The sequence below is a fragment of the Clupea harengus genome, chromosome 3 (genome assembly GCF_900700415.2).
Source record: "Clupea harengus chromosome 3, Ch_v2.0.2, whole genome shotgun sequence".
In the NCBI taxonomy this organism is placed as follows: domain Eukaryota; kingdom Metazoa; phylum Chordata; class Actinopteri; order Clupeiformes; family Clupeidae; genus Clupea; species Clupea harengus.
In genome coordinates this window covers 6,607,060-6,627,900 of record NC_045154.1, presented here as the reverse complement: position 1 = coordinate 6,627,900, position 20,841 = coordinate 6,607,060, and the positions used below count along the sequence as shown (strand labels likewise).

General features: G+C 39.8%; 3 protein-coding genes across 6 annotated transcripts; 2 read left to right on the top strand and 1 right to left on the bottom strand.

The window, feature by feature from the left end:
• Positions 1-361: 361 nt before the first annotated feature.
• Positions 362-3,962, top strand: fam169b (family with sequence similarity 169 member B). Of its 4 annotated transcripts, none has more exons than XM_031564412.2 (9): positions 362-508; positions 1,313-1,437; positions 1,542-1,641; positions 1,769-1,854; positions 1,974-2,148; positions 2,500-2,682; positions 3,020-3,148; positions 3,358-3,470; positions 3,653-3,962. In XM_031564412.2, the coding sequence occupies exons 2-9, from the start codon at positions 1,378-1,380 to the stop codon at positions 3,794-3,796; spliced, it is 990 nt and encodes a 329-aa protein (XP_031420272.1). In that variant the 5' UTR covers positions 362-508; positions 1,313-1,377; the 3' UTR covers positions 3,797-3,962. The 4 variants fall into 4 exon arrangements, with proteins under 4 accessions (XP_031420272.1, XP_031420271.1, XP_012687832.1 ...); XM_031564411.2 differs by lacking the exon at positions 362-508 and adding an exon at positions 535-753 and having other exon boundaries at positions 2,019-2,148; XM_012832378.3 differs by lacking the exon at positions 362-508 and adding an exon at positions 536-753.
• Positions 3,963-6,502: 2,540 nt separating this feature from the next.
• Positions 6,503-9,938, top strand: arpin (actin related protein 2/3 complex inhibitor). The gene is made up of 6 exons (XM_012832381.3): positions 6,503-6,676; positions 6,841-6,916; positions 7,143-7,275; positions 7,860-8,066; positions 8,859-9,022; positions 9,242-9,938. The coding sequence occupies exons 1-6, from the start codon at positions 6,585-6,587 to the stop codon at positions 9,248-9,250; spliced, it is 681 nt and encodes a 226-aa protein (XP_012687835.2). The 5' UTR covers positions 6,503-6,584; the 3' UTR covers positions 9,251-9,938.
• A 108-nt stretch (positions 9,939-10,046) lies between these two features.
• Positions 10,047-19,627, bottom strand: anpepa (alanyl (membrane) aminopeptidase a). The gene is made up of 20 exons (XM_031564408.2): positions 18,975-19,627; positions 18,285-18,427; positions 18,012-18,160; positions 17,319-17,439; positions 16,949-17,103; positions 16,666-16,779; positions 16,197-16,340; positions 15,854-15,919; positions 15,681-15,746; positions 15,302-15,444; positions 14,963-15,048; positions 14,722-14,849; positions 14,158-14,213; positions 13,803-13,950; positions 13,524-13,612; positions 13,330-13,437; positions 12,777-12,944; positions 12,552-12,692; positions 12,155-12,236; positions 10,047-11,823 (listed from the first exon to the last, which is right to left on the bottom strand). Exons 1-20 carry the CDS (start codon positions 19,568-19,570, stop codon positions 11,665-11,667), a joined length of 2,862 nt encoding a protein of 953 aa, XP_031420268.1. The 5' UTR covers positions 19,571-19,627; the 3' UTR covers positions 10,047-11,664.
• Between the last annotated feature and the right edge of the window lie 1,214 nt (positions 19,628-20,841).

Sequence of the window (20,841 nt, the reverse complement as noted above, 5' to 3'; positions counted from 1 at the left end):
AAAATGTACCTCCCCACACACATGGTTTTGGTATTAAGATGATTTGTTGCAACTTCTGCCCCCACAGATGGGAATCACACACACACACACACACACACACACACACACATACATACACACACACACATACATACACACACACACAAACACAAACGTACACAACTACACGAATGGATGAAATCTTTCTACATAATAATTCTGTAGAGTGTACTGAAAAATAGTAAGACAGTATGCATGAAATGTACACATTGTATTATAAATGTGGTGAAAACTACTTCACATACAAACCACTTCTTTCATGAAAATATTTTGATAATTGTACGGGCACTGATGCAAAATACTAAACTTTAGTGAGTATGAGATTTTCAACCCATCTTTAATATGTTGCTACTGTCCCTAGATGTTGTTACAACTGTCCCCTAACACGGGGTCATGGAGACAGTTGCAACACTTTTTTAGTCTTGCTCAATCGCTCGGAGGCTATTTGAACAAGATCAACCAGTTTAAGGTATATTAGATTTACATCTGTTTACAACTCATTTAAACATTTCAATCTTTTATCGTTGGCTAAAGGCAAAAAGAGAGATTTCTCTTGTCGGAGCACGCGACAAATGGAGACAGTAGAGAGTTGGACCAACCGCCCATGTAGTTTTTGCGAGTTTTTACACTAGGTGGTACCCTTGCACAAACTAAAGTGTTTACAGCGTCTTGAGCGTTTGATAGACAAAATGGAATCCAAACAGAGTCAACCCGGTAAGAGGCTAACGAAATTCTAGTTGTAGCCGAAGTTAATATGACAGGTGTGGAACCGCTTGCGAATCAGAAATATTTCCGTAATAGCCTTGATTAGTCCAAACAATGTCATTGCCGATACTGTTTTATAAATTCGATGACTTGTACTGAACTGACAATAACAAGCGCGTCCACTACAAAAGTGTTTGCGTTGAAGTTACAGAATACAGCCTAGTCTGATGAGTCTATTCAAAGCCGATAAGAAGTGATTACATTGTACATCGGCCTATACACTGCACACTGTAGGTTAATATAGTTCATATCTATTTGCAGCATTAGTTCAAATGTCTCCTTTAATTAGGCTACTTGGCAGAAACCTTTAGTTGGCGCTTGTTTTCCGTAGCCTGTGCGTTGTGTTCTGTGAGCCAAGGGCTACTTACCCTGTATAGATAAAACCATTTTCGGGAGCTGAACTTTTTTTAATTTGTATTAATAGTGTTATCAACTATTTAAATGAGCCTACGTATTACCACACAACCTACCTTAACTGCTAACTCCTCAATATTAAATTGTTTTCTAGGCATCACATATCTTGTGGATTGTCCTGATGAAGATGTTGATCTGACGTTTAAGTCGGAGGAGAAAATGTCATATTTGGTCAATGATTCTATGAAGAAAACTTTCACACTACCACATGGAGGAAAGGTGATAGCTTATTGCCATTCGGTCATGAAAGTGCTTTTTCTCAAGGAAGTTTTTTTGTTTGTTGCATAAGGTGCCAGTATACGTGTCTGTTGTTCTTTTACTAGGTGGACGTGTGTCATGATAATATAGCCTGCCTGTCACTTTTCAGTGGTGATCTAAACCATTCAATCTTTGCCCTGCATTTGCCTGGAGATGAAACTCAAGGTTAACAAATATCTGGGGTGGTCTATGTATTTATTTATTTACTTACTGACTTACTTACTCCAGTAGTTACCATTGTTGTTATTGTTGCTTATGGCAGTGTGTGATTGAAAATGCCTTTGTCTTACAGTGGTTGCAGTATACTTGCACAGAGAGTGGTGGTCTGTGCAAGACATGATGAAGACATCATGCAAATCCAGATCTGGACTGGTAGTGGTAGGGCCAATAGATGTGCAACTAAGCTGCTTTCATTAACTGATGTTGAGGAAGAGGGTGTATTGTCAGTGATTTTAATTTGGTGCATTTAATTTGATGTCATCATTCTATTTCAATAGGTGAGTTCTATCATGGAGAGAGTCATTTTGTTTCTCATGAGTCAGATAATTTTTGGGATTCTGGAAAGAACTCTGGATGAAGAAATCCATTTTTCTCCTCATCCTTTGGAGGAATTCGGTAAAATCCTCTGGCAAGATGGAGAAGCTGTTGGATTTTACACCATAAAGAAGAAAGGTAATATGTCAGTTGTATCATCAGTTGTGAAAAAACCCCACTTATGTCTGTGTGCCGTACCCTTGCTTTTAAAAACAGAACCAAGACCACCTCTACTAAACGAACACCTCTGCCAAATAGGTAACTAACTGGGTCATACAGTCAATACAGAAGTTAACTCTGGGTCATAACTTCACATTTTCAAATAGGTTGCTCTTTACACCTCTTATGTTCTGGGTTTTGGTTAGCTGTGAAGCTAAATCATATAAGACTCATGATTATACTTCTTTACCCTTGTATACATTTATTTTTTACTGTTTTCATGTTCTATCCCATGTCATTTGTCCAATGGTCCATGCTGTCTTTGCAAAGGTACCCTGTGCAATAGATGTAACGGGCGAAGCTACCTGCTTCCGGTGCTGGACACTTTGTTTGTTCGGACACCCTGGAGAAGGAAGGGGCTTGCCCTGCGGATGCTGGATGATTTCTGTTCTTCATTCCCTCAAGAGGAAGCACTGGGCTTCAGCTATCCCATTTCTGACGGAATGTATGAAGGTAAGCCAGGTGAACAGTAACAGGTTGTTCTTCAAGCATGACAGGCCTACATCGTGTATAACGGGCATTATATATGTTTACACAAAAATGATGTGTGCTCAAACACTCTTTATACTAAGTTCACAATACAACATCTAATTGTTTTAAACATGGCTACAGGATGGATAATGTTAAAATGGAGATGAATCACATCTGTAGCAGGTCACTGAAAAGTGTAGTATCAAATGCTTTCAGAGGCTTTTAAGCTATTAGTCGTCTGAGCTCATTGTTTGGTTTACACGATGCCTTTACTCTGGGGATTGTAGTGAAATATTTTATTGTTTCCTTGTGCTGACAGTGTGTAGGAAGTTCCTGGAAATCCATCAGGAGGAAAGGGACCGCCTGTATGAAGTGGAGAGCCCTGGAGACTGGGGTCAAAGACGCAATGTGTGGCTGGGCCTCCAGCTCCGGCGGCTTCCAAAGCACAGTGAGACCCTCTTATTAACTTTCTCTGGTCACATAATATGAACGAAGGGGCGTCATTACTTCAATAGCTATCTGTGGTCTGCATTGTGGTTGAAAATGAAATTCAGCCTTGTTTGGAGGGGAAAGGAATGTATTTTACTGTCATTGTACCATGACTCAGAACACAAGAGGAGAATGACTGATTATATTGAGTTTGATATTCCGGAACAGGGCAGAGTCCACAAACAATCAACACTGACAAGGCTAATAAGGACAAACACAAAGAGGGTAAAGTTCCTCCTCTTTCAGCTGACAGAGCTGGCCCTGCCTTGAGTTCATGGAAAGTGAGTCAACCTTCTGTCACCCACAAACAGACGGTGTTTCATTTATGTGTATGAAACTGCAAAACATGCAGACTCATGAAAATGAATCTGTAATCTTAGCAGGTTGTCATGATTTATCCAGCATGTAACACACATTTCCCCATTTCCCCTCTGTCTCTGTCTCTAAACATCTACTGGTTCAGACCCCAGGGAGCCATTTTGAAATGGGTGGATTACCTACCAGTACCATAGCAACACCTGACAACACCCAAAGGAATTCTGGGACAAAGCGTGCAGCAGACCACACAGACGAGTGTGAGAACACTAAACAAAGAAGGACGCTTTAAATAAACCTCTGAAGTGCTGTGTGGTAGTTTGGAGAGTAAGGATAACGAGAAATCCCTCTCTGGCTCAGTCAGTTGAAAGTATCTTCAGAGACCCTGCATATACCTTCAAACTATTATCTCAGTATTAACTGTTCTGAGACAATGACATAAACAACGTGCATATGTGTGTTATGGTGTGTGTCTCTTTGTGTGTGTGTGTTTGTGTATGTTTGTGTTTATGTGTGTTTGTGTTTTGTGTGGACAGAAATGAAACTAAACCATGTCTGGAATGTTTGGGCATGTCTTTCACCAGTATGAAGAGTTCAGCCAGAGAGCATCTCTTCCACTTGATCCTGTCCATTTTTTATTTCTCTTTGTTTTTCAGGAAGTAAACCAAACTTAGAGAAATGTTAGACAATGTAGACAAATTATGGTCCATGTGGCACAAGCCTCATGTATTGAAATGGAGGCTCATCACAAGTGTTATCCTGGACGTCACTGATTTCATAAGTGCCACATAATTGTATTTGTTAATACATATGAGACCAAGGCTCATCACTAAACCATCAGTCAAATATGGTGATTCGTGTTATAAATATAGAATATATGAATATATTAAAGAAGAACAATGTCTGTGCATTTGGCCTAAGAAAAGCATGAGTGTAATAAAAGCATGAGCTGGTTTAGAATTTAGTCCCCACATTATTCTGAAAAAACTCAAGGCAAGGCAAGGCAAGTTTATTTATATAGCACATTTCATACACCGTGGTAATACAATGTGCTTCACATAAATACACAGTGGTAATACAATGTGCTTCACATAAATAAAAGCAAAAGGTCAGTACATGATCATAAAAACAGTAAATGAGAGGAAATAAAAGCATGAGAACATTAAGGCATAAAAACAGTAAAAGATGGGAAATAAAAGCATAAAAAAGAATAATAAAAATCATTAGTCTACTACAGTAAGCAATAATGCTTCAAGGAACTGTTCATAGCCAGTTAGCAGAAGGCATCTGAGAAAAGTTTGGTCTTTAGTCTACATTTAAAACTGGGAATAGTTGGAGCGTTTTTAATGTCTTCTGGAAGTTGGTTCCAGAGGTGAACCGTATAGTGGCTGAGTGCTGCTTTAGCCTGTTCAGTTCGGACAGTGGGTTTTACTAATAGATATTTCTGCTGTGATCTGAGAGATCTGAGTGGTACGTACTGCTGAAACGTGTCAGATAGATACTTTGGCCCTATCCCATTAAGTGACTTGAAAACAAGCAGCAGTGCTTTAAAGTCAATCCTGTAACTTACTGGGAGCCAGTGCAGGTATTGCAGTACAGGGGTTATGTGGTCAGTTCTTTTTGTTCTTGTAAGAACTCTGGCTGCTGCATTTTGTATCATTTGAAGCTGTTTAATGTTTTTTAGGAAGGCCTGTGAACAGCCCATTGCAGTAATCAACCCTACTGGAGATAAAGGCATGAATTCGTTTTTCCAAGTCATCTTTTGACATAAAACCCTTAAGTTTGGCAAATGTTTTTGAGATGGTAGAACGCAGATTGAGTAATTGCTTTCATGTGGCTGTTAAAATCACTGTCTATGAGGACACCAAGATTTCTGACAGTATCCTTTGCTTTAAGTCCTTTTTTGTTAAGAAGGGTGGCAATCCTACATCTCTCCTCCTTTTTACCAAAGATTATTACTTCAGTTTTGTCTTTGTTTAGCTGGAGAAAGTTCTGAGACATCCAGTGGTTAATTTGCTCAATACAATGACAAAGAGATTCAAGGGGACCATAGTCATTAGGTGTCAAAGCTAAGTAAATGTGGGTGTTGTCAGCATAGCTATGATAGGAGATCAAATTATTCTTTAAGATTTAAGAACATATAAAGGTTGAATAGAAGTGGACCCAAAATTAAGCCCTGGAGGACTCCACAGGTCAGGGACGTAGGTGTTGAGGTGCAGTTGCCAACTGCAACAAAAAAGCTCCTGTCTTGGAAGTATGATTTCAGCCACTTGATAACAACACTTGAGACGCCAACCCAGTGTTCTAGTCGGTTGTGTTGTGATCAACAGTGTCAAAGGCTGCACTAAGGTCCAGCAATACTAGGACTGATGCTTTAGCTGCATCTCTATATAGGCGTATGTCATTTATAACTTTAACAGGAGCTGTTTCAGTGCTGTGTTTAGCACGAAAACCTGACTGAAAGTCATTAAGGCAGTTATTCAGTGTCAAAAATTTGGTTATCTGATTAAAGACAATTTTTTCAATAATTGCCTACGAATGGTAAATTGGATATGGGCCAGTAGTTGTTTAATGTGGAGGCATCCTGGTTATTCTTTTTCAGTAGGGGTTTTACAACAGCTGTTTTCAGGGAATTAGGAAATGTGCCAGTCTGTAATGATGTATTTATGATTTCAAGCAGATTTGTCGTTATGAGGTGAATGACAGATTTAATGAAGGAAAAGGTTTAAGGTTTGAAAACTCTTCTTTCACTGTGGAACTACTTACGAGAAGAAACGAAATAATTCTACTGAGGTATCTAATGTTTTGGATTTATTTATTTCTGCAGTACCAACTCTGTGATCATATTGTGTTACAGAATGCGCATCAATGACTACGTTTATGTGCGGTTTTGTGCGTACTAAGTTTAATCGAGTGTCGCGCGGAATATAATATTTTTGAACCACGGTGTTTATGAAGTCAAAGGATGTAGGTGGAGTCAGAGGTACCGTCATAACCCTGGATGAATGGTATTTCCTTGGTGACGTAGAAAACCAGGAAGTAGCTGGAAAGTTTTGCTAGCTGCCTAAATAATCTAAACAATGAGTCGGATATATCACAACACAGCACTTGGAAACAAACCTGTGCACAATGAAAAAATTGGACATGTGTGGAATCCTTCCTCTTTTCAAAGGTAACAGTATAGTCGCGCGTATTTTTCTTTCCATTAGAGCACGAATTCCACTGACAGGATACTCACCAAGGCAAAAAATATTACGTGTGTCCAGTATTTTTTTTCTTGTTGATGTTTATCATTAATGGGCTACACTGACTGACTTCGCCTCCTCTTTGTGGTAGTGGTTCAGGTGTTATACTGGAGGGACAACTCATTGATGTATCACGCCACGTAATCACAGACGTACAAAGTAAAAAGGTAGCATACATTTTTTTCTTTGCATCATACAATTAATGTTATACAACTTTATCTGTCAAGAATAATAATTTAAATCTATAATGCCATATAATGCACCTAAATGTACTCCCGCCTCATATGTATCTACTTTTTGAATGCCTATTCAGTAAAAGTGTATTTTCAGTCCTCATTAATTGTTGCTATTCTACTATTACTGTTGGAAACATCTTCATGACTTCCTTTTCAGGAGCGGTTTAATGTTTTATACATCAAACCTAGTCGAATCCACAGAAGAAAGTTTGATGCAAAAGGAGATGAGATTGAGCCCAATTTCAGTGATACCAAGAAGGTGAACACAGGCTACCTCATGTCTTCTTACAGTGAGTTCACCTCACCCATGTCTTTCTGTAGCAGATGTCTTAAGGTAATTTTGATGAAATATTAACAAAACTTGGTTTACATTCATATGCTAGCACCAAATCATACTATGGGTCTCTTTGAGCTCCGCTGAACATCTATGGTGGTACACCAAGTAATTTCTTACTGTTTTGACAGCTGTGTTGTTTACATCCAACAAGTATGCAAACCAGAAGTTGTTCAGAAGCTCTAATGTCTTCATTTTATCGACAAAGCTTTCGACTGTAGGTCCTAACAATTAGGTAGCCAGGTAGTTAATTGCTACCCAAAGTCTTTCTGGGCAAATTGGCTGGAAATTAGTACAACGAACTCCAGTGAGTGCTCTAGTGAGCAAAACATTTACATGTGGTGAACCAACTTTCACTATACCACACTGAATGGGAAGATAAGATAAAATATAGATATAAGCTTCACAGGACACCTGTAATCAACTTCTTTAATCAAACTTGTAGACAAAGTAAACATATATTTCTAAAAGTAACACGATAACTAAAAGTCAGTCTTCCTGGGTGGTGTAAAGACAAGAGCGATTCTCTGTGACACACAGAGGTGGAAGCCAAAGGAGAAACTGACCGCCTGTCTGAGGAGCATCTGAGGGACATTGTCAACAAACCAGAGCTGATGAGAATCACTGAAAAACATTGTCCCAGTCTGGCCTATGCATTCTGGATACCCGAGGCAGAGGCTGAGAAAACTGAACTGGAGATGGGTCAGACGATCCGTCTGAAAACCAAAGGAGACGGTCCGTTTATCTGTGAGTGACGGTGGCATTGCTTTAAATCCTCTTCAACTCTGAAAGATTGAATAGGGTGTTGAGGAAGTAGACAGCAAGATCTCAGTGTACAAAAATGAGTGGGACTCAGTCACAATACCACTTCCACATTTGAGGTTAGTTGCAGGTTATATTTGGTTAGTGCACAACAGCATCACAGTGCTTGAGTGTGTGCGCTAAATAAGTTAAAATGTGATGCAAACTAGGAATGGATTCTGAGTCAAACGCCAATACTTGAAGACCAGAAAGAGACGAGGTCAAGGATTTTAAGTTTATCTCAGCGTGCAGCCTGCACGAGCCACCCTAAGCATAGGCTCAGGAAGTTATTAACTGGCAGTGGGAAAGGCATGGCATATATACCAGGCTGTGTGTAAAGTCAGCATGAAATAGTCAGATTAAATCAGTCAGTCGTGGTGTGACACATATGGATGACGTCTGCACATGTGGTTACATTGATGATGCCAGGAACTTTAATCTTAAACACAGAACGGACAGTGTGGGTGGTTTACTTATGGCTGCTCCCTTCCTGAGCATTTGTGGTATCACCCCGTGATAAAGGAGGATGACTCTGGGGTGATAAGCCAGCTGCAGTGCTTTACTTTGTAACAGGGGAAATGCATTTATGGCAGGAGGAAGTTTTCTTGGATACAAACAAGCACTTCAATTTCACAGATGATACAGCACAAACAGGAAAATCTGTGAACTGGAAAACAGCAGTAACTTGGTTCCATCCCTAGTCAATATGCTCTTCGGCTCTGTCTTTTCTTCCCCCAGTTTCTTTTGCCAAGATAGATGGCGGCACCGTCACCAAGTGCAATTTTGCTGGAGACGAGGAGGCTGGGGCCTCATGGACGGATAAAATCATGGCCAGCAAAGCAAGTGGAGAGGGTGCGGCGAAGCCCGAGGAACAGGGAGAGGGGGCGGACGACGAGGAGTGGGTACGAGGAATGCAGGGAGACGGCTGTTTTCCCTTGTTTACTTGAACTGCATGAGGAACACTTTCTTTTTTTGGGGGGGGGGGGGGGGGGGGGCTGGTTTATCACTTGCAGCTGTGTAACCTGTATGTATTTTTTTCTCTTGGACTGGACTTTAGCTCTTGCCTTGGAGTCATTCAAAGGACTGCATTGCATTCAAATATGTTTGTCTCTGTTTTACAGGAGGACTGAGAAGGACAAACATGCTGAGAAGTCACATGACAACAGCAAAAAGGAAATGGAGCTGAAATACTGAAGCGACATTGTTATGTTACCTGAAAACATTTTATGAGATAAAAGTATGCCAGTGTTTTGCTATTCATGCATTTTTTTCCAATTGCCTGTACGTTATCAGGAGCAAAATAATTTGAAACACAGTTAGCAAGTACAACTGTTAAAACAGCTCCTTGATAATGTACTATTCAGAAATTTAACAAATCAGGATTTACAGAAGTCCATGTATGCAGGGCACAGTAAGAATATAAATGTAGATACATATATGGTAGTACAGCAACTCTTTGGCCTCAAGCAAAAAACTGTTAACAGAAGACTGTGAAGTGCCAAGTGCTATCAGACTTGCTGATGTCCTTTTGAATACAAATCTTCTCATTCAGTGGCACCATCACAGTTTTTGAAGTATGCATAGCTTCTCAGTGGCACCATCACAGGTTTTGAAGTATGCATAGCTTCTCAGTGGCTTAGGGTGCAGACAATTTTTACAATATAGGATTATGATTATATGGTTAAACTGCTGTATGGTTTAACCACATTCATCCTATTATGCTTTGTAGTATAATCTTGGTTAAATATGTAGTTTTTATACAAATCTTGATAAACAATGATGTGATTTTGAAGGTAGATAAAACAGCATTGCACAATATTTTGTGTGTTGAATACTTTTTTGTGTTTTCCATGCAAATACAAATTTCATGCAAACAAATACAGAAAAATCACTTGAAACAGGAATAAAGATACATAAAAAGCACAGTAATATTGGTATGCATTACCATTTAATCGTGAATCGTAAGAATTCATACATTATGGTTGATATAGAGGGACAACAAAAAAAACATTGCACATTTAATCATTAATTATTATTTGTACTACTTTTAAAAAGTTGGGTTAAATCTGACAATAACCCTAACATTGCGGGTTCACCTCAAAAATACATTAATGGAAAAGTCCGTGTTTGCTGAGTCTGGTGAATTTGCATTGATAATATTGCATTTGATGCATTTTCCCTAATGGACATTTAGATGTGGAACATATTGAATAGGGTTGGGTCCAGATGTAGCGTAGTAGTTCTTGTTTTCTTCTCTCTATTATGAGAAATATTACAGAGAGGGTATGGAGGCAGTTCCATAACAGTGACTGACTGAGTGAATAATGGTCAAATTATAGTCTTTGATGAATGGGAGCTGGCCAGTTGGCAAGTCAACTCACGGCTGTCAACTCACAGTCACAAGCGTACACGCTGCTGGTAAATATGTCTGAATGCTGGGGACTGCTGATGGTGAGTGGAGAGAAGAACACTGACGGGTAAAATGAGAAACCAGGTCTGTGACATGAAGAACAATACTTTTTGGATGGTTTCACATTACAATTTCATCCAGAGTGAACAATTAGGTTCCTCAGACCAAAATAAATAAATTCGCCCTCACCACAGACGAATTGACAGTGTCGCCTTATGGCTTCAGTATTGACATATTTTGTTCTTTGCTGAAAGTCAAACAGTGTTTTAATTGTATGTGTTTAGTTCTCTGTCTAGAGAGTCTCGGTTGATTTTGTCTCTGTTGATTGTGATTTTGTATGTTAAGGCAATACAAATATTTCCCATCAGAGATCAATAAAGTACACTCTGTCCTAGCCTAGATCCTCTTTAATAGGCACTTGTTGCTTGTGCTTTTCAGATAGATATATCTACTCACACCAGGGGAACTCACTGGTTTTTTAAAACACTATCACTTCTTTATTTATACATTTTGAAAGAAATAGCATATGCAGTTGATTAAACATGTAAAAAAGTAAAAATAGCCAGGCAATGACAAAAAAATAGTACTCGCTTAGTTATTGCACTCTGTTTGAGTTCAGCAAGTGCTTTCTTTGGATGTAATTCCATTCAAAGCAGTCAAATACAAACTCAATGAATATATTAGGCTGATTTGATTACAAAAATACAAAATTAGTCACTCTCCCTCTCCATCTATCTGTCTTTCTATATATATTTCATTGTATGTGGTATTTGATAAAGCATATAGTGAAATGCACATATGACATATGGGGTATCTTGAAATATATCTTGGAGCAGCTCATTTTCATTGCAACAGGACTGGGAAAAATTGCAGAATATGTTTTTTAAATATATGGCTAATATATGGTTATATAGTTATCTGGGATTTTATATCTGGGAACATCTGCTATCATTAATCATGCTATTCTACAACTTTGTCAGCTGCGAAGGTCTCTTGGTTAAAATGATCATGAGTTTTCTAGGTATTAAAGGCAACCATCTACATTTGAAATACTGTTGCCTCATAACAGCTGCTTTGAATTTAATGTTTCTGTCTAGTCTATGTGTTTGGTCAAGCAGCCCTGTAAAATTTGGTTTAAGGTCTTTTCGATTCCCTTCGGAACCAGTCAAGAACTGTGGCCTTGTTTTCCTCCACCCATTTAATGTTGGCCTCTGTTCTCTCAATCGCTTGTTCCAAGGCTCTGGATGCTGAGTTTAGGGAGTCCTCAGTGTGGTCCCTCTGGAACTGTTTCAGCTACACACACATATACACACATGCACATACACACACACATGCACATACACACACACACACACACACACACACACACACACACACAAACACGTGTTACATTTGGCCCGATACGGAGTATCATTGTGGGTGAGCTAATGACCACCAGATGCAGGTTACATCTACCTCTCCCAATTTCCTCTCCCAAGACCCCAAACATTGCCAAGCTGTCCCACATGAAGTGAGTCACAAAGAAGAGGCATGTGTACACCGCACAAGAAAAATTAGCTGTTTTGTTGATCTGACTAAAAGTTACATCACCATTGAGGTGACTTGGCAGCCTTAGGAACCTCACCTGCTGAAGTTCATACTCTGTGGAGAATCTCTCAGTGATCCCATCAATTAGACTCCCAAGGAACATAATCTCCTCACCATATCTGCAGGGCGAGGAGGAAATTACTTTTACTCACGCTTCAGCGACAGACAAACATTTACAGCTATATATACATTGCCTAGCAACTGATATCAAATTAATCAGGAGCCAAGGAAGTGGTGACATTTTCTTTTCTAAAGTAACCTTTGTCCGACTGAACTCGTCTTTTACAACATTACAAGATTTATTACAGGTGAGGGGTTGGTATAAATGCTGCTGAGCTGTTTTAGACAAACAGCAACAGAGGTGTTATGACTTGTAACAGTCGCATTGTGTACTGACTGAGGGACGCATTATTTCACTGTGGAGGGACACTCACTCTACACTGAAATACTTCCACTGGGCCCGGACGAAATCCCAAGCCAAAGCTTGACCAGCCACATTGCTCGCAATGTAGTTGATGGTAGACACGGTGTCCATCCTTCTTATCTTAGTGTAATCAAGAGTATACTGGAGGTATCTGTTGGGTGAAATCACTGTTATTAGGTGTGGTACTGATAGCGATGCAGTAGGGAGAGAGGCATTTGGGAGCTACCACCCTCACCTGTTCAGAAGCCAGATATGGTTTGTACAAGAGAGGCCATATCTTAGCTTATCTCTCTCTGTTGCGATGGTGGAGTTCAGGTACTTCTCCCAGGCAAACTCCCATTCCTCCACTCCTCCAGCAGCAATGGCATGGCAATAAATACTGGACTTAAGGTTTGGGCGTATACTGTGATAACAAGAACAATGTTGCTATTCAGATCATTTATATGGGTTTATATATGAAAAATCAACAATCAGATAGCAAATGGAAATGGTTTGGACTCGTCATTTGTGTTTGCTTGTCGACAAGCATCCACTATTACAGCATATACTTTAAATGGGTTTCTATTGTACAGACAAAAAGAAACCTTGCATTGCAGTATGTTTTTGACAGCAGTAACATATTTAGTGGTCACTGAAATATTCTCCAAGTCATATTCAATTTCTAGAAAACTGCAGTTATCAAAATATGTTATCACAACTTAATATTTGCTCGTTCAAGTCTTTCTTGAGAGAGAATGAGAGAGAGAGAGAGAGAGAGAGAGAGAGAGAGAGAGAGAGAGAGAATGTACCTGTTCGTGCCGGTTTTTCTCCACTGTTCGAACTTCCATTTAGCCATGTCAATACAGTCTTTAAAGCCAACTTCACACGCCATTGAAACGGCTTCCAACTGGGCATACCTATGGAGACGAACCAGAACAAGTTGACTTGACTAGTCCAGCTGAATCCATAATGAGCAAAAACAACTTATTGTTGAGATACTTACTGTGCAGTGTGACTCTCTGGTTCTGTAGAATTCATTGTGTTATTCTCAAAGTGTTTATAAAGTGGTGTGATCTGTTTTTCCAGGTATGCCTGTAATTGGTATGTAAGAGAAACATTGGCATTTTTGTCAATGTATCACCATTTATTAATATTCCATGGCAAAAATGAGACTGACCCTGATTAACTGATTCTGTGATGATGAGGACCAAATCAGAGTAGGAGATCAGGGCTGTTCCAGAGTCAGGGACTATCTGGGGGTTTAACCACTGGCATGACTAACCTGCATTGGTCCATAGACCTCAGAGCGATCAAACATGAGGATGAAATATTCCATGTTTTTCAGAGCAGCCTCCCACGGAATGTACTGCGTTTCATTTCCGAGATACTTGGTTGTGTCCAGTGCTAGTGTCACATCCACATATTTGCCCCTACAGAACAGGCCACAACATCACATCATTATTTTGTTTGAAAATCACTTGTGTATCCTGAGAATGTCAGGATACCGGTGTAGCACAAAGATGAGTTAACTGATTTGTTCTCTGGTATTCAAAAGAAGGTTTCATCCAGCATTACACAGAAGAGGAATGAAGCAAACAAGTATGAGATACTGTAGGTATGAAAAAACAGGAAATCACCTTGCCAGATTAAATGCGTCATCAATAAGCTGTCCCCTGCTGATTGGTGGAATTGCCTGCAAATTGGAAAAACATGTGAGAGGAGATGAGAATAAACACTTAAGCTCATACAAAGTTCTCAGTAGTACCTGCTACTGCTATCATGCTAACATACTAGCAAAACTACATCTGTCATGTAATCTACACATCTGTGAATTCGATCACATGCTGCTGTCCCCTATCTGGGACACTGGGGCCCCCTGCCCCACAATGCAATGCAGTGTTCCAATAAAACCCCTGACTGTGAACATATTGTCCTGAAATGGCCTTCTCCCCTTAATGCTGTAACCCCCCCCCCCCTCAATATGCACCCGTCTTGAGTGAGTGTGTGTGTTTGTGTGGTGTGTGTGTGTGTTTGTTTGTTGGGGTGGAAGGGGCTCAAAGCGAAAACATGACTGGACATTACTCATGATAGTCATGCAAGACAGGGTAGAGCTCTGCGTAAGGTGGTGGTTGAAAGGGAATCCTGTGAAGGTATTCCCTTAACAATGCTCCCCAACAGATGATCAGATGAACACTATTTACATGGTGGTCAGTCTCCAGCTGCTTGATGAGTCTCTGCCAGTTCTCCAGGTTGTAGTTAACACGGTAATAACCAGTACAGTTATAGTTGACCAGGATCCACTCCTTGGATTTCATCTCCGTTTTTACCACTGAGACATAAATGGACATTCATGATCCACATGATCCACAACCTCCACGTCATCACCCAAACCCAAAACAGTTTTTACAGAAGATCATTTTTTTTAAACTGCGCTTCATTTACCCGGGCCTGCTGTTTTAAGTAGAAATCCTTTCAAAAGATTGGGGTTATCGCCTGCCATTGCACTTATGGGCACATGCCATATAACTCTGAAACACAAAGTCAAAGATTAACATTATGGGGTGAAAATAATCATATTATACAAATTAAGCCATTTAATAAAGACCAAGTTATGGTGGGATCTTTCTTTCTTTCTCTCTCTCGCTCTCTCTTTCTCTCTCTGTCTCTCTCTCTCTCTCTCTCTCTCTCTCTCTCCCTCTATCTCTCTCTCTCCCTCTCTCTCTCTCTCTCTCTCTCTCTCTCTGTCTCTCTCTGTGGGAAGGAAATTGGCTGAAGACTCACTCCTGGTTCCATGTTCCGTTCAGGAGAAACTGTTCCTGGGATATTTCTCCATTGGTGGTGTTTATCATGACAACGGGGTAACCCGCTTTCTTGGTCCAGCTGCTCATGAATTCCTTTATTCCGTTGGAGTCTTTATCAACCACCTTTAAAAGATACAGGCTTTAATAAAGTACTGAAGCATTAAAGCAAATTACTTGCAAAAAGTGCAACTAATACACGTTTTTGCAGAAATGCATATTTTGACTTTGATCCGTTATTATAATACAGTTAGATTATTCTACAACAAATATTGGAAACTTGGATTGGTACCATACCCTTACTATTTTGATCAGCTCCCATCACATACATAAGAATAAAAAGTACTAATATGTATTGTTACCTGCTGTAAGTGAGTCCACAGGTCATTTTGATCGGCATTCGTATATTGCAGAGCCTTAAGATACATCTAAAATGGGAAAAAAGCTTGCCTTTCACTGCAGTAATACAGTATGTACATAAAGGATAATGTAGCAGTACTCTATTAACCCAACAACACAACACAGCCTTACTTACCTTTATGCCATTTTTAAAATCTGTTTGGCCTATGTGCTGTGACAGCATTCTCAACACTGCAGCTCCCTGGGTGATGTATACAGGAAATGTTATGACATATACTACAGAAACTATATTGTAACTGTTTTCAGCTTTTTGAATAAAAAAAAATGTGTCCGGTTATTTATCTCACATTGTAGTAACACAACTATGACTTCTAAGCTGCGTTTTTTCTTCACTTCAAAAAGTCTATACAGTTCAAACACACATTCCCATGTAAAACAGGGTGAGACAGGAGAACGACTATTTTCACTTGTTTGACTTTCACTGGCACTTGGTGCTTGATGCTTGGTCAGATTCATACCTTGCTGTAAGTGATCGAGTCAAAGAGCTCATTGATCTCTGTAAGCGTTTGAATCTCCTCCTCACTGGAACTAAGAGGATGAGAAGAGGCCAGGGCATCCACCTGGAAAGCATTCTGGACCTCGTTGACCACAAATAGGTCTTCCTACATGAAAAATACAGGAACAGAAATCAAATACACTGAATAACTATAATTGCTCTGCAGACACTTTTTATCAACTGACCACTCCCGAAGCAGTAAAAGCTCAATGATAGGACATGTTTTTGACTAATCTGTGGATCCACCCCACGGATCAGTAGATAGGTTACTAGATAGGTGATTTTTATAGGAGATCAGCAGATCTAAATAGTCATCACAAGTTATAGTTGACTTTTTGACCACCACTGGCCCAGGTCCTTTCCAGTCAGTAACATGGGAGCAGTTAACAGTTAAGTAGTTGTAATTGCAATAAAAAATGTATGAGGTTTACTGTATCCCAGGTCGGCTCTGCATCTTTCACTCCTTGGTAAGACATGAATGTGGCGAATCCCTCATTCAACCACAGTTCATTCCACCATTTCATGGTAACCAGGTTCCCAAACCACTGTCAACACATTACATAATGTTGCATTGAAAATAGCCATAAGATATAATGCATACGAATTGCAATAGGGTTGCATATTGTATACAGACACAAGGCTTTGAACATAATATCATTATTTTTTTTTGTCTGACACATGAGTGTTATTAAGTTATACTGAAATATGTCATACCTGGTGGGCCAGCTCATGAGCTATCGCTGTAGCAATGTATTCTTTATTCATTGAGGAGGAAACTCCGTCCACAAACAGAAGAGCTGACTCACGGTAAGTTATCAGTCCCCAGTTTTCCATCGCACCTGCTGCATGGTCAGGCAGGGCAATCTGATCTGTAATCAATGGAGACAGAAGAGTGGGGGAAAAGTAATGAGTTTTAAATGCCAGTGCTTTGCATTCATTTTTACACTTTCATCTTCCTGAACTTTGCACTCTAATAATATATACAGTGAATTGGAAGACATGTTTATAAAGCTATGAAGTCATCACTGTGTCATGGCGTTCTCTATAGTATTTGCTTTATCTGTTCAGCTTGATGGACACTGACCTAGTTTGCCCACAGGATATGCAACCTCAAATTCCCTTTCATAGAATTCCAGGATGTTCTGTGTGATACTAAGAGCATAATCTGCATGGCCGGCATCAATGGCTTCAGGTCGAGCCCATACCTTAATCAAACAAACAAACAAGAACATCCCATTTGGAACATCCCCTGGGACACAGACACAGACAATGCTGCCAACTAGGGCAGGGCAATTAACAGACATTTTAACGATGTCATCATTTCAAACCTCTTACCAACCAAAATATATTATTAGAGTTAAATTGTCAGGTTGTGATTGTTTTTATGTCAAAATTTAAATCATGAAGAATAAAAATGTAATAGAAATCACCCCATTACAAGTTTCAAAATAAAGTATTAATGTCCTTCAAACAGATAAATATATTTGTCACACGGGTCAGACAGTTATTGTCTCAAAGTAATTTCTTAAAGTGGTTCTTTCAAACAGTAGAGGAGAATTTATCCTGGATTTATTGTCACCGAGGTAAATCTCTGAAATATTATTTTCAATATAATCGCCTAGACCCATTACCAATTCTTGTCAGCTGTAATGCATAAAAGAACAAATACTGACATGAGCTTTAATGGTGATTCAGTGATACATTCTGCTCTTTTAAGTTGTTTAGGTCACAAAAAATCAAATCCACAGATTTCAGGCATAGCAGAAAGATGATATACCTTAATGTCTCTTTCAAGTCCTGGTTTCAACTTAGGTTTGAAATCAGACACTGCAAAAGCCAAGAGGTATGTCGACATGTTCTTTGTCGGCTTAAATTCAGTCATGATCCACCTCTCTCCATCGATTACAATCCCAGTGCCACTAGAAGCTGGAGCATCATAGGCATTTATTTATTTATTGTCAGACACAAACATAATACACTAAATGCTTAGTTTACATTTTAAGGCAACCATGAGATAGAAATCAGTACCCTTATTTTGAAACATTTGTACCTTCTGGAGGCCAGTTGGCTAGTGCTTGAGTGCCTTCTCTGTGAATGAGGGTGAGTCGAAATACAGCCTTCATGTCAGGCTCATCAAAACAGGGAAACACTTTTCTGGCATCAGTGGCTTGCATCTGAGTCGCAGCAAGATATCTGTGCACAGAGCAGATTCAGCGGGTTTTGTTTCATTTGGTAGAAAGCTAAATATTTTACAAGTTCCCATAATAATCTTCCGCTCCACACACACACACTTAATGCAACTGCATTTTGAAATCTTGAAGTATTCCCAGGTATTCCCTCATGTAGTTGTGTGAGTGAATTTTACTCCTAGTCTGGATGGTCTGGTACATCTCACTTGCTACAGTGAAAGGCAGTTCATGTTTGAAAGGAGTTATGGTAGACACATAAACAATGAGGAGGAAAACAAATATTTGATCAAAATAATAACTAAACCAGCAATTTTGTGATATTTTTCATTTAAATACATTTAAGACTTGATACCACTGGCTGTAGTGGTGCTTTCTCAAGCAATAAGGGGGTTATTATCAGAAGATGGCACACCGTTTAGCTTTTTATGTTCATGGTATGAAAACCAAAATTCATTAATAACACAACATTTCAGATGACATAAACACATTGGTCTTCAGTGTTTTAACAGACACACAACATACCCATAGTTAGTCCATGTTGTCATCCTTACCTAGTTTCATTGTCTTTTTCCACCTCATATTGACTTGTATAGAAGCCAGCCAAATCATTGAGCAACTTTCCTTCAAATTCGGTAAAGAGGCTGTAGGTTCCATTTGGTTCCAAAGATTTGCCATCATCCAGCTGTACTTCTAAGAAATTGGTCTCATTGACAGTGCTATAATTGAAGTTTAGTTTGACTTTCAGAATGGCACTTTTATCCAGACGCATTAGCACTGGGTTTTTGACGTCCAAGTCCTTGCTGTGAAGGAAAATGCTTCCGGCCTTTTTCAAACACAGAAATGTCACTGTAGAGTTCCCGGTAAAAACGAAAGTTTGATTGGTCTCATTGGTGACCTCCGTATAAAGGTGAGGCCTCAGGAAGATGGTGTAGCTCTCGGGGACCAGGTTTCTAGGCAGCCTCAGGTCTGGCGGAGGTCCTGTTGGAATCGGCGTCGTCGGTAGCGTTGTGGGTGGCCGTGTAGGTTCATTTTCTGCAATCTGTATTTGATAAATGATGGCCATGGTGATAATACCACCGACAGCGGACATGGTCATGACCACCGTGCCCACGGCCAGGGCCTTGGATATGCAAAATTCTTTAGCCATGTTAGATCTGGACGAAGCACCTTCCAGACTGACACAGCTCCCTATGAAGATATAACAACTCCCTATGAAGATATAACAACACCTTTAATAGACCTTGTACCTCTGCCCCCCCCCAGCCCCCATAAAACGAATGCTCATTTACGGAAAGGATAGACACCAAGTGCTTCCATGGATTAAGCATTAACCAAGGTAAGGCAACCAGCGAGTGAGGCAGAAGGAGGTGGATGGGCATTCATGTGAACTCAGTTTTCATTACTCTCACACCCCACATCTGGAATTGGTTACCATTCCCTTCTAGTGGCGGGTTGGGTGAAATTCAGTGAGGAAAGTCCTCTTCTGTGTTCGTAATGACGTCCCATGAAGTTGTGCAGGTAGTAAATCCAGTTAACAGACACAGAAAGCCCCAAACACAAATCCACATTTTGATCCTCTTTGTCCGTCTTCAATACATGTTTGCCGACCTGGTTAATGAAAGATCCAGCTGTCCGGAACCACTGAAGTATCTGCTGCAAGCCCAGCCGAGCTCCCTGTAAATATTTTCAACGTTCCCAGACCATTTTCTGGGAGTACTTCACAGATCTGTACTCCAACAACACAGGGCCCACGATGTTTTGAGGGAAAATTGGGAGCATGTGTTTCACTGAGGAGGCTGGGGGTTATAGCCAGGGAGGAGATTTAGCTCATAATTATTTAGCGTGGTCAAACTCAGCCCAACCCATGCCACTGATGCCCCTAACCCAAAATAAAGTGTGGCACTGGCAAACACCTTTGTGTCTTAAGTGTAAGAGAACACTTTTTTTATAACTCATAATTTAAAGGCTACAGAGCTGTGAATGAAAAAACAGTTCTGGACCAATGCAAGGCCATACATGTTTTTGTTCATGTGAAGCATTCTTTCTCAGAACTGATCCTTAACCTAATCAATAACTCTTGTGAAGACATTAAGCATAATTTCCCATGATAACTACTGTTTCCTATCACACATGTAACATTCATGAGGAGATGTACTTTAATTTTAGCTCCAACAAAATACTTTCCTGAGATACATTTCCTTGAAAGATTGCATTGGTCTTTGTGAGCACAGGCTCCTGTAACCCAGGAGCAACAACAAAATAGGACGTGACAGAGGTATGTGATATAAAACACAAGGGTGCTGTGTCAAATTGTAAATGGAAATATTTCACTGCAAGGTGATTTGTCAGCCATGCTCTTCAGTCTCTGTAGGAAACAAGTCAATAATATTCATGAGATGAGTACAGATATGGTTGTTC